The 13,521-nt window shown below is 41.2% G+C and overlaps 1 protein-coding gene across 1 annotated transcript in view; it reads left to right on the top strand.

Annotated features, from left to right (window-relative positions):
* Positions 1-1,840: 1,840 nt before the first annotated feature.
* The window catches only part of ryr1a (ryanodine receptor 1a (skeletal)), a 138,240-nt gene continuing 126,559 nt past the window's right edge, over positions 1,841-13,521 (top strand). The window contains exons 1-3 of the mRNA XM_037547310.1: positions 1,841-1,891; positions 2,672-2,729; positions 4,828-5,150. Coding sequence (XP_037403207.1) covers positions 5,103-5,150 — 48 coding nt within the window. The 5' untranslated portion in view covers positions 1,841-1,891; positions 2,672-2,729; positions 4,828-5,102. The remainder of the gene's footprint in view (positions 1,892-2,671; positions 2,730-4,827; positions 5,151-13,521) is intronic.

The raw sequence follows: 13,521 nt of genomic DNA, 5'->3' as shown, positions 1-13,521 counted from the left end.
CTGTTCTCGCAAAAGTAAACTATGGTGTTCCACAAGGCTCTGTTTTAGGACCTATATTATTCACAATATATATGCTACCACTAGGCACCATTATCAGTAAACACAGTATAATTTCCACTGCTACTACGATGACGCTCAGTTATGTATATCAAGCAAACCAGATGATAAAACTAAACTTGGTAAGATTGAGGACTGTAAAAGACTTAGAAGGCTGGATGTCGAGTAACTTTCTGCTACTTAACTCAGATAAAACAGAGGTCCAGCTTCTTGGTCCAAAAGCAGCTAGAAACAAACTGTCTAACTTAACACTTAAACTTAATCTCTCAGTTTCATCAAGCTTATCTGTTAAAAGTCTTGGTGTTGTTCTGGACGCTGATCTGTCCATCAACGCACATATGACTAATATCACTAGAACAGCCGTCCTGCATCTCCGCAATATCACTAAATTAAGAAATGCATGATCTCTACAGGACGCAGAAAAGCTAGTTCATGCTTTTATTACTTCAAGGCTGGACACTGTAATGTCCTGCTGTCTGGACGTCCCAGCAAAAGCCTCAACAAGCTTCAGCTGGTCCAGAACGCTGCAGCCAGAGTCTCACAAGAACCAGAACGTTTGACCAGGTCAGCCCAGTTTTATCAGCCCTGCACTGGTTACCAGTTAAATTTCTCATTGATTATAAAATCCTATTACTGACCTATCAAGCTCTAAACGGACTCGCCCCTCAGTACCTGAGTGACCTTCTCTCCCACTATGAACCATCACACCTACTTAGATCACAAGGTGCTGCTCACTACTGGTACCTAGAATTAATAAAGCTCCATCAGGGGGCGGAGCTTCTCATACAGAGCCCCCCAGCTCTGGAATAATCTTCCTGTTAATGTTCGGGACTCAGACTCAGCCTCAGTCTTTAAGTCTAGGCTAAAAACTCACTTGTACAGTGGAGCCTTTGGTGATTAGTCTCCATGTCAGATCTGGACCTGCTGGAGTCTCGAACTTCTCAGCTTTCTGTCGTATGATAATGAACATATGATAACCCAGCGCTGTTTAAAGGACACTACATTTGCTTTGTAAGCACTTTTTGGTCACCAAATTACCATCGTGGGTCTTATTTAGCACCAAGATCCCTGATCCCTAGATAGTGCACTCCCTAAATACCGCCTCCTGCACCACAGCTGTGCACAACAGCTAATAAATAGTCCTTTGGGATTCAGACGCTTCCACACTCGACACATAGCGACTGTTAGACTGCAGAAGTCTAAATTAGTCGAAATAGCACACTGTCTACGGAGTACGGAGCCGTCTGAGTCTCTTGAAGCATGTGGGACGTTCAAGTTCATCCTTTAGTCTTTTATACTGCCGTTTCACAGTGAATCACATCGTAAGTGCTTTAATTCAAGTCTGTGACATTAACGATGGAGCTGTTTAGCATGTTTGATATCTTTTAGCCTGTTAGCTAGCTGACCTGCCTAGTTCTAGATAAGAAAACAAGCTGTCAGCTCATAAGATGGCAGATTCTACCTGTACTGAGGCAGATTCCACATATACTGTGGCTGATTCCGCCTATATTGAGGCAGATTCCGCCCATATTGAGGCAGATTCCACATATATTGATGCAGATTCCACCTATATTGAGGCAGATTCCACATATATTGATGCAGAATCCGCCAATATTGAGGAAGATTCCACCTATATTGAGGCTGATTCCGCCTATATTGAGGCAGATTCGGCCCATATTGAGGAAGATTCCACCTATATTGAGGCAGATTCCGCCTATATTCTAACCGTACTCAGGTCTGAGCCATCGCCAACGCTCCGCCGCTGAGGCGGGAAGCGCGCGCTCAGAGCGGCTTGTGGAAAGTTCGCCAGGCTTTGAACGCGTCTGTAATGCAGGTAAATGGGTTTTACCTCAGTTTATTCGGCCGTTGTTCAGTCTGTCGGGTTTACTCAGACCCAGTCCTGCGATTCATTAGCGCCGAACTCTTCGAGTGTGAAAATGAGGATGAGCCTCACTTGCTCTCAGTCAGGTAGCTTAGCTTAGCTCGCTGCGGTAGCGTTAGCGAGGCTAGCCAGTCGCATCTTTTAGATGAATGTTTGCTCCCACAAAGTAAAATAAGACGGTTTAAAAAACTCATTTTCACGGTGTTAAATGGATTTATTTAGTTTATATTCTATTCGAGTTTATATTCTACTATAGCTCGCTGTGTTTTACTAAACTGGTGAGTTCTTAGAGTTTTAGCTCGATACGTTAGCAGCTAACTTGTTCCGGCTAACTAGCTTAATGCTAACCCACGACGAATAAAGGCTCAAATCTGAGCAAGAGACGTCGAGGGACTGCTGTTAGAGTGACAGAAAAGGGGGAACTAACCAGGTTCTGCGATGTCTGGGGCTGTTAGTCGTATATATGTGTATATATGAGGGAGTGACTGCTGTTAGAGTGACAGAAAAGGGGGAACTAACCGGGTTCTGTGATGTCTGGGGCTGTTAGTCGTATATATGTGTATATATGAGGGAGTGACTGGTCGTCTCTTACAGTTAAAACGTCAAGTTGTTACTTTAACTGAGTTGTGAATTGGTAACTGGCTGCTAAGTTAACCAACCTAAGTGACTTAAAATCCGGTATCAGACTGTGAAATCTTTGTTCTCTGTTCTGTCCATATCACTGCTTTGAAGCTTAACCAAGCGTGTAAGGACTTTCACGTTTCCTACATCGTTCGCCAGCATTTCTCAGGTATGGAAGCACATTACTTTACTCTTGTTTCTGTAGCTGGCGTGTTGCTGGTTGTGTGCAGGGGCGCTCAGCAGAGGAAAACCTTCTCCCATCTGTAGCAGAGATCATATTTCCGTTTCATATAATTTAAAATAAAAATATTGCGTCGTTCATGAAGCTGGTTTACTTTTAGGCATATTTCCGTGCTATGTCAAATTGTGGAAAGAAAACATTGAGATTTAAGGTGACTGAATGAAAATGTATGGCCTCCTGCTTCGTTCAGAATTTTTCTGTGCACATTTTTCAGTGCACTGTGGACGAGAGTCGCCCACTTTTAAGGATGGAGATGACGTTGTGAGGTGGTGGGCCTCGTTCCTCAACTGGAAAATAGCGTTACTCTTAAGGTGTTGAGGTGCCCATAAAGGTTGTGCCCATGTTTGTTGCTGCGCAGTTTGTGTTGGTCATCCTCCAGGCCGTCATCAGTGGTCACAGGATCACTTTTTTTGATAGTATTCTCACTGGAACAGTGACAATGAGGTGTTTAAAGCATTGCTGTATTTCATACACTAGTAATAGTACCTCACATACTAGCATGCCAGTGTCGCTGCAGTGCTGAGAATGAAATAATAATAGTACCTGCTCTGTGGTGGTCCTGGTGGTCCTGGTTGGGGTCCTGATCATTGATAAATGAGATGACAGGATTAACAAATCATGCAGAGAAGCAGTTCAGCTACAGTCTGCAATTGCAGAGCTACAAATGAGCATTAATACAAGGTAGCTGTACATAATTCAATGGACAGTGAGTGTGTGCATATGATGAAGTACAGTGGTGAACTGCACTCACCAACAGTAGGTACAGAGTAAAGGTAATAATTAGACCTACAATAAATTGTACATATCTATAGGCAGAAAAGAATTCTCCAAAAAATCTTTAATTGCCTTTGGTTTTAATCAGGGTGTGGGTGTCCACTCTCCTATCTGGTTCATTTTACTTTGGCGGAAAAAAAAATTCCGAAAGCCGATTTGGTCCGACTCTGAAGATGAGACGACACTAAATTCCCAAACTGTCGTCACCGCTGAGCAGCTTTTCAGTCGGCAGTTGTGACAGAAGAACAGCTGAACAACCTGGAATCAGCCAGAAATTGCTGGAAAATTTCTAGTAGTCCTTTTCAGCAGGGACATAATGGTTTTATATTCTAATGAGAATTGGCCTAGCGGTTTCTAATAGGTACCACTAGTTCAGCCACTGGTCACCTATTAAACCATTAGATTCTTTTACACTGTGCTATCAACACATTAAAAAAGCCAGAACACATTATATATCCATCAGGAACCAACAGAAATGCAATGTTTTTTTTTGTTTTTTTTAGTAGGGAATGTAAAGAATCCTAATGGTTTAACAGGTGATCATCTTAATGCATTTGATGGTTTCCTAATGGGAACTAAAGGTGTTCTGCAGGAATATAGTGGTCTCTAATAGAAATAATTAAGCCAGTTCACATCACATTAGAAAGTAATATTTAATTCTACTGATTTCTAATGGTCGTAAAGGTAGGTTTTAATCCTAATGGTTTAATCCTCTTTGTAGCAGGTAGGTTTTAATCCTAATGTTTTCTAGTGGTTCTAATGGTGGGTTTTTATCCTAATGGTTTCTAATTGTTTTTTTCTAGCAGCGTAGGTTTTAATCCAAATGTTTTCTAATGGTAGGCTTTAATCGTAATGGTTTCTAATGGTAGGTTTCAATCCTGTTGGTTTCTAATGGTCTTTCCCCAGCAGGTTAGGTTTTAATCCAAATGTTTTCTAATGGTCCTAATGGTATGATTTAATCCTAATGGTTTCTGATAGTCTTTCCCTAGCAGGGTAGGTTTTAATCCTAATGGGTTTTAATGGTAGGTTTCAATCCTAATGCTTCTAGTGGTCTTTTTTCAGCAGGTTGGGTTTTAATCCTAATGTTTTCTAATGGTCCTAATGGTAGGCTTTAATCCTAATGGTCTCTAATGATCCATTTTCAGTGGCGCGTGTTTGTGTTTAAAGTCATGTATTTAGGAATAAATGCAATTCTGTTGTCTGTTAGCAGATTTTCTTTAAAGCTGAACTGACTAAACCGTTTTCACAGCAGTGATGATTCGATTTGTCCTCTCAGTGGTGTGTTAGAGGACCACCTCTGTGGTCAGGAGGAGAGAGAGGAGGGGTGAGAGAGCTGTGGAGAAGGTGGTCCTCTCTCACTCCACACAAACAGAGCGAGAGAATCTCCCGTGTCCTTCAGAACTCACAGACGCTCAGAGAGCAAGGCAGCGGCAAGAGACTGACCGGCTGAGAGTGGGAGAGGAAGGAGAGAGAGAGAGAGAGAGAGTAACAGAGGGTCTCTGCCCTGCACCTGCAGCTCCAGGCACCATGGCCGAAGCAGGAGAAGGAGAGGAGGAGATCCAGTTCCTACGGACAGTGAGTGAAATCTGTCCTTTTCCATTTCCACAGTGCTGTTAAGTAAAACACTGTGCTGCTGCGTTTAGAATAAGAGAGCTGTGAACAGAGATGGGACAATACAGAGTTTTATATCGTATCAGTGACCACAGTGATCAATATCATTGCATTAATATAATAAAATCTTATAAAGCATTAATTCTAATAAATGGTGCTGGTTTGCATTGATTTCCTAATCAAATACACGTCTGAACCTACATCCATTCACTCGTACACTCATGGACAGACACAGACCTCCAGGACATACCTGTAGATATTCAGATATACAGAGTGGACATTCTGTAAATATACAACAGTTCTGGTTTAAAAAGTAAGTGCTTTGTTTACTGTAGATGCTCGTATACCTGTTTGTATTATCTGTATTTAAAAAGCCTAATGAAGCACAGAGACCACAGATACACTTTGACTGGAATCCAGATCTAATCTAGATATGTTATATCTGTATCTGGCAAATAAATCATTTTACTGCAGTTATTATATCGATAGACTTTCTATTAAATCCTTTTTACATCAGTACACCATCAGTATATCAGTTACAGTATAGATAATTATAATTTTGGCACCAGCGCTGCTTCTGTTTACTGTTCAGATTATAACTTTGTTCAAATGTTTACGGTTCAGATTATAACTGTGTTAATGTGTGTATACTTTTCAGATTATTATAACTGCGTTAATATGTGTGTACTCTTCAGGTTATAACTGTGTTTCAGTGTGTTTACTCTTCAAATTATAACTGTTAAGGTGTATACTCTTCAGATTATAACTGCGTTAATATGTGTGTACTCTTCAGATTATAACTGCGTTAATATGTGTATACTCTTCAGATTATAACTGCGTTACAGTGTGTGTACTGTTCAGATTATAACTGTTACAGTGTGTGTACTGTTCAGATTATAACTGTGTTACAGTGTGTGTACTGTTCAGATTATAACTGTTAAGGTGTATACTCTTCAGATTATAACTGCGTTAATATGTGTGTACTCTTCAGATTATAACTGCGTTACAGTGTGTGTACTCTTCAGATTATAACTGTTACAGTGTGTGTACTGTTCAGATTATAACTGTGTTTCAGTGTGTTTACTCTTCAAATTATAACTGTTAAGGTGTATACTCTTCAGATTATAACTGCGTTAATATGTGTGTACTCTTCAGATTATAACTGTGTTACAGTGTGTGTACTGTTCAGATTATAACTGTGTTAATATGTGTTTACTCTTCAGATTATAACTGTGTTACAGTGTGTGTACTGTTCAGATTATAACTGTGTTAATATGTGTTTACTCTTCAGATTATAACTGCGTTCATGTGTGTGTACTCTCAGATTATAACTGCGTTACAGTGTGTCCTGTTCTGATTATAACTGCATTAATATGTGTGTACTCTTCAGATTATAACTGTGTTACAGTGTGTGTACTGTTCAGATTATTACTGCGTTAATATGTGTTTACTCTTCAGATTATAACTGCGTTCATGTGTGTGTACTCTCAGATTATAACTGCGTTACTGTGTGTGTCCTGTTCAGATTATAACTGCATTAATGTGTGTGTCCTGTTCAGATTATAACTGCGTTACAGTGTGTGTACTGTTCAGATTATAACTGCATTAATGTGTGTGTACTCTTCAGATTATAACTGCGTTACAGTGTGTGTCCTGTTCAGATTATAACTGCATTAATGTGTGTGTACTCTTCAGATTATAACTGCGTTACAGTGTGTGTAGTGTTCAGATTATAACTGCGTTACAGTGTGTGTACTGTTCAGATTATAACTGCGTTACAGTGTGTGTACTGTTCAGATTATAACTGCATTAATGTGTGTGTACTCTTCAGATTATAACTGCGTTACAGTGTGTGTAGTGTTTAGATTATAACTGCGTTACAGTGTGTGTACTGTTCAGATTATAACTGCGTTACAGTGTGTGTACTGTTCAGATTATAACTGCGTTACAGTGTGTACTGTTCAGATTATAACTGCGTTACAGTGTGTGTACTGTTCAGATTATAACTGCGTTACAGTGTGTGTAGTGTTCAGATTATAACTGCGTTACAGTGTGTGTAGTGTTCAGATTATAACTGCGTTACAGTGTGTGTAGTGTTTAGATTATAACTGCGTTACAGTGTGTGTTGTCCTAGTGCTCCGCAGGGACGCTGTAGAGCTGTTTCCTTCCAACTGCACTTTGTAAAAATACTAATAGTGTGTAGTTCTTGGAATTATTAGTGTTTGAAAGATATGTATATGTTTATGTTTGTATTCTGTGACATCTGACTGAAACATGAGCTCTTCCATCCTTAGTTGTGAACCAGACCGTATACAGATTCAAATAATTGGGTAATGAGTGTGCGGCTTCTGTCCAGATTGTCCAGATGTACAGAGTTCTGGTGGGGCCTGTTTCTGTCGTTCTTTAAAGAGCTGTAGATTGGCGTGGGCAGGTGGCTGGACATTCAGGCATTGTTATCTATTTATAATGGTGCTGGAGCCGAGTCAGAGCTGGGGGGGCACAAGGCTGAACTTTCTGCCAGAGACAGCTGAGGGGACCTGGATGCATGACCACAGCCCCAAATTGACTGAAAAGGACTGTAAGGTCTATATATAGAGTGAAGTAAGGGTGGACAGTATGGAAACATGCAATAGCAAATGGCATCTTCGATATTAGTGTTTCAGAGGTTTGATAAGTTGGAACAGACAAAATGCAAAAACAGCAAAAGTGCCATAAGAACTATGAGTAACATGGGTGTTTAATGTACACGGGTTCTAGTAGACTCGCTTTTAACGTCAGGTGTGAATTCTGACAAATGTTTCATCAGATTCACCCTGAAGACTTTAACTTCTTCTATCATGAGTGTTTGTGATTAGTGATCTGTACAGAATTCAATCCTATATTATCGTAATCTTCCCCGCCCGGGCGGCCAGGGTCCTCTCTGTGTGGAGTTTGCATGTTCTCCCCGTGTCTGTGTGGGGTTCCTCCGGGTTCTCTGGTTTCCTCCCACAGTCTAAAGACATGCAGGCAGGCCAATTGGACGTGCTAAATTGCCCCTAGGTGTGAGTGACTGTCTGTGTCTGTCTGTCTGCCCTGCGATGGACTGGCGACCTGTCCAGGGTGTATCCTGCCTTCCGCCCGAAGACTGCTGGGATAGGCTCCAGCACCCCCCCGCGACCCTGACGGAGAAGCGGCTTAGAAAATGGATGGATGGATGGATTATTGTAATCTTCTCTTGACTTGTGTAATATAGCAGCGTTTAGAAGCAGATAAACCTGCTCGCAGTAGGCACGTTTACATGTAGACTAATAATCTGTTAGTAATCCAGTTAATAGCTCATAATAGAATACGTCTATGTAAACACCTCAATCGGAATAGTCTAGTCTGATTGAGGCCATTCGGAATACAATTTCTGTCCGATTGAATGAGGTGGGTAAACCTCTAAATAATCCGTTAAATAGAAGATTAATATCCGTGTAAACGCCTGTATCCGATTACATTCCCTATCGGAAAGTTTCAGTCCGTTCTGCATGAGCGTCGCGTCACAGTGAGAGTTTATACCGTTCAACACGGCGGAGCAGAAACTGGTCTGCAGAGGAGACGAAGTTCATGCTCTGATCTTTAAAAGACGGCGGTGGGACGGACGTCCAGCTTATGCGTCTCAGAGCACAACGTCTTCCTCTCGGCCTTCTTTAATAAGGACGTGTGAAGGACGTTTTCCTGAGTCTGACGTCATTTTAAAGCAGTTAAAAACACAATCACTGCTCACTGCTGCTCATCTCACTCTGACTGGACTCACGGGATGCTGGTTGTCATGGTAACGCTTACACTAAGCGCTTCTCCATGCATGCACGTCATTTTGCATCGGATTACTTGTAGCGCTCATGTAAACGAAGATTTTCCATTAGATTGTTGAGAAGAGTGAGCATAAACACCTCAGTCTGAATCTGTAATTGGATTGTATTAATCTAACACAGCCAGTGAGCGCTAACCAGGCTTCACTATATATACTGAAAAGCTTCCATCCTCAGAGTCTCCGTCTCAGCCTGTAAGACACAACTCACACCTTACCTGTTTTCTCAGTGCTTTCCTTTACTCTGATTTTGTCAAATGTAAGTAGACCTTGAGTGTGAGAAAGGCACTATATAAACTAAACTATGATGCTACTCTGGGTTCAGTGTTTGACCCTTTTTACTGATCACATTTATTTTGCTAAAAATATTTTTAGATCTTTATCCTGGAAAGCTCATCTGGGTCAAACGACACGAAGTTTAAATTAATTGTTGTGAATCAATTTACATCAGTTACATCTCAGCCCTCAGTCTGTCTCAGTCTCTGATTCACAACAATTAATTCAATACAGCTCAGTTGTTTAAACCAGACGAGCTTTCCGGCATGAATATATATAAATATACTTAGCAAAATAAATGTGTTGAGTGAAATAACAGAGTAGATCAGCAAAATCAGCAGGATCAAATCTATTGAAATACACTTTTATTAGTTATTATTAATAATTGCAACAATACATGTATTATTACTGATTATTATTATTATTATATAATGGGGTAAGCCACATTTGCACTCTGTCTGCTATCACTGCTTTCAGCCGAAATGTTCAGAAACGATGTTTACATTTTTTATTTGTAGCACAGACGTTCAGGCTGCTTGTATAAACTATTTAGTGCAAAACAAAACGTGTCAGATTGTGCCCCACCCTCTCCTACCCACATTTTATGGACTGATGATTTCTACGTCTCATTAGGCAGGACTCATCATCATCCTCAGGACTTGTGATATGACACGACGTCTGCACGATGATTCAATATACATTCAGAAAATATAAAACATTTACCATGATTTTGAGTGTTGAGTGAATTGAGTGATGGGTGTGTAATGCTCTGGTCAGACAGTGTCCTTGCTCTTATGTCATAAAAAATGACCCAACAGCTCTGAGTGAGTTTATGCTAGCACTTGGTACATCCCAGTCAACCTATACTTCCCTCCAAACTGGACTCCATGCTGACTACTGACCACTCACCCATCAATCATTGTTGTCCTGCGTTTTATGATGAAAGGAGAGATGTTCCAGCTATTGTTTTTAGCTTGTTGTTCAATATGGAGGTCACTCCGCTGACCATTATTACAAGCTGACCTCATTTATTATTACAAGCACTCACCCAGATTTATACCGGGCAGCGTGGCAGCTACAGTGTAAGTTGATCTGGTGCTCATGGAAAGATCTCAGTAGTTCTGCTGATGATAAATGCTGAATTAGATTTCCTTTGCATTTTGAATCATGTGTCAACAGTGATTTTGTGCACATGGCTTTTTTTCCCTGTCCAGCTCATAGTTTACCAGAATGGTAGCTATATGGTTTGTTCCAGTGCTGATCTTACAGCTGCTCCAATATCACTGTGCTGCGTTCAGGATATCCTGACCAAACTTGGCCTTTTATTCCCTTTAAATATTGTGTTTTCTTGGTAGTGGAATAGTTGACTGACCGGTTTCGAGAGTGTGCAACTCCTGAACTCTTGGACTAGTGGACAGTAGATTATTGCACTCTCTTACATTTGTGTCTCTAACTGAGCCATATGTGTATGTACTCTATGGCCAAGGTATGTGGACACCTGACCAACACACTTATAGGAGCTTGTGGTACGTCCCACTGCAAAACCACAGGCATTAATAAGGAGTTGCCCCCCTTTGCTGCTCTAACAGCTTCAACTGTTTGGCACTGTGCATTCCGGTAGGTAACGTTCTCCTGGCATCCACCAAACCCAGACTCATCATCAGACTGACAGAGAAGCTGATTCATCACTTCAGAGAACACGGTTCCACTGCTCCAGAGTCCAGTGGTGGTGCTTTACACCCCTCCAGCTGACACTTGGCACTGCCCGTAGTGATCTTAAGCTTGTGTGTAGCTGCTCAGCCATGGAGACCCATTTCATGAAGGTCCTGACACTCAGTTCTTATGTTGATGTTGCTTCTAGAGGCGGTTTGGAGCTCTGCAATATGTGATTCAACAGAAGGCTTTTTTACAGCCCTTAGCCACCTCGTTCAATGAGTTTGTGTGGTCTACCGCTTTGTGGCTGAGCTGTTGTTTCTAGATGCTTCCATTTCACAATAATAGCACTTACAGTTGTCTGGGGCAGATGTAGCAGGACAGAAACTTCACAAACTGATTTGTAACAGGTGGAATCCTAGGCCAGTGCCGTGTTTAAAGTTACTGAGCTCTTCAGTGCAAACCTCTACTGCCAGTGTTTGTCTATGGACACTGCAAGTCTGTGTGCTTAATTTTATACACCTATTAGCAGTGGCTGTGGCTGAAATACCTGAACTTAATAAGTAGAAATGTGTCCACATACTTTAGACTTCATACCTTCAATACTAACTCTTCATACTTTTTATATACGTATTAAAACAGTGTATAACTCAGTTTGAAAGTGTGGTATCCAGTCGTAAAGGATTTTGAGGGCCTTGGTTGGTGACACGCTTATCAGCCAATCAGCTGTCTAAATTCGTGGAAAAATGTTCTTACTGGCTCACTGATGCTGATAAAACCCACCGCTAAGGCACTGAAATTTGGTGATGAGTAACAGAATTTTTTATACTCAGTAATATTGAAGTAATTTATGGTTGGCATCATATAAGTATTTAATTTTGATACCAACCACTGTTTCTAATATGCTACAGCACTGTGGCATCTTTAACAGCACTTTCCATAAATAGGGCCATTAGCAGAAGCAGAAAGGTGGTCAGTGTTTGGTGTAGTCAGCGGTGTGTGTGTTAGACACTTCGTAAGGGTGTGATGGTCATCGAATGTAACAGAACCTGCTAACTTCATATCGGATTCTGTGAGCTGTAGAGGCTGGTTGAGTTAACCCAGCGGCAACTAGTGTTAACAACAGACCGAGAAAGCACAGAAAGCTTTTAAACACGTCCATGAACAACATTCAGGCTGAGAGCCAGTATGATGCTGCTTTCTCTGGGTCTATATATACTCCAGAGGAAGGATTAGCAGCTCTCTCGGTCACTCCATGAGCGACAGCTGGTTGTTTCAGTCTATTTAAAACAAGCATTACATGTTCCCTCTGTTTTAATGAGAGTCATCATGGTTTTATGGTTCATATCTGGAGCTTTGGTGAGGATGTGGAATCAGTGGATGAGCAGAGAGGCTCAGAAGATGGCTTTATGAAACTTTAAAATACCCATATTTTCTATTTATACAAGTTTGTGTTGGTTAATGTACCAAAAACAATCATAATTCATTCCGCATGAACATGGAGAAAAATGTAGTTTTACATGAGGCCCTTATAGCTTTGAGTTGTGGACGCTGGTTGTTACAGAGGTCACCGAAAATAGTGAGAACATGTCTATTCACGGTTCTTGCTGTGAGCATAAAACAAGAACTTTGGATTATGTAACTCTGAAAGTGCCCAAAAGGTAAGAGCACACCTACACAGCCACAAACTCATCCACTTCTACAGCAGAGCTGTTATATGAAAGCCTAGCGGGGCATTTTCAAACATAATGCTGCCTCACAGAGTGAGCGGATGTATTATTATATCTGAAGGCCAGAATAGTGCACGGTTACTGAATGCCAAGGGAAATTCAGTTCATCACTGCAGCGTAAAGATGCTGAAATATTTGTTTTTCACTACGTCGCTGTTTAAAAATGCTGTATTACTGAGACTATTTATTAGAGAAAATATAAGCTGACTATGAGAGGTTTTGTGTTGTTAGTGTGAGTCTTTTATAAATTGTGCTATGATTGTATGAATTTGTTGGCAGGTTCAGTTGTTTTCACTCTGCTGGACTTCTGTTTCTTGTATTTGGTTCTGGAGAGATTTCGTTTTGAGTCTTTAGTGTTGGTTCAGATTCTTTCGGTCTGTTTAATTAATCATTCCAAAAGCTTGCAGTGCGTAACTGTGACATCAGTGTGTTTGGGCTCCTGTGTGTGGCCCCTGAGGTTGAGCCATGTGTTTGCCTCCCAGTGTGTTTGTTTCTCATGTTTGGCCCCTGGGTCTGTTGCTTATGGTTGAGCCTTCCATATTTGTCCCATGTAACGCATGAGGTTGGTCATTGTGCTTGGCCCCTATTGTTTGACTGAAGTGTGTTTGGCCCCAGTGTTTGACCAAAGTGTATTTGACCGAAGTGTCTTTGGCCCCTGTATTTGGCCCCAGTGTTTGACCAAAGTGAGTTTGGCACCTGTGGTTGGTGCTGCTCTTTGGCTTTGTTGCAGTAGAACAGTGGTTGTGCTCGGTTGCCTGACGTTAGTGTGCTGTGTTGATGTGACGGAGGTGGAATGTGTGAATAGCAGGTGCTGCAGCCTGAAATAGTGGGACAGAGCTGGGGG

This window comes from Pygocentrus nattereri, chromosome 18 (assembly GCF_015220715.1).
Source record: "Pygocentrus nattereri isolate fPygNat1 chromosome 18, fPygNat1.pri, whole genome shotgun sequence".
Taxonomy (NCBI): domain Eukaryota; kingdom Metazoa; phylum Chordata; class Actinopteri; order Characiformes; family Serrasalmidae; genus Pygocentrus; species Pygocentrus nattereri.
Note: the sequence above shows the minus strand (reverse complement) of the source record. Positions and strands in the feature narration are given on the sequence as shown.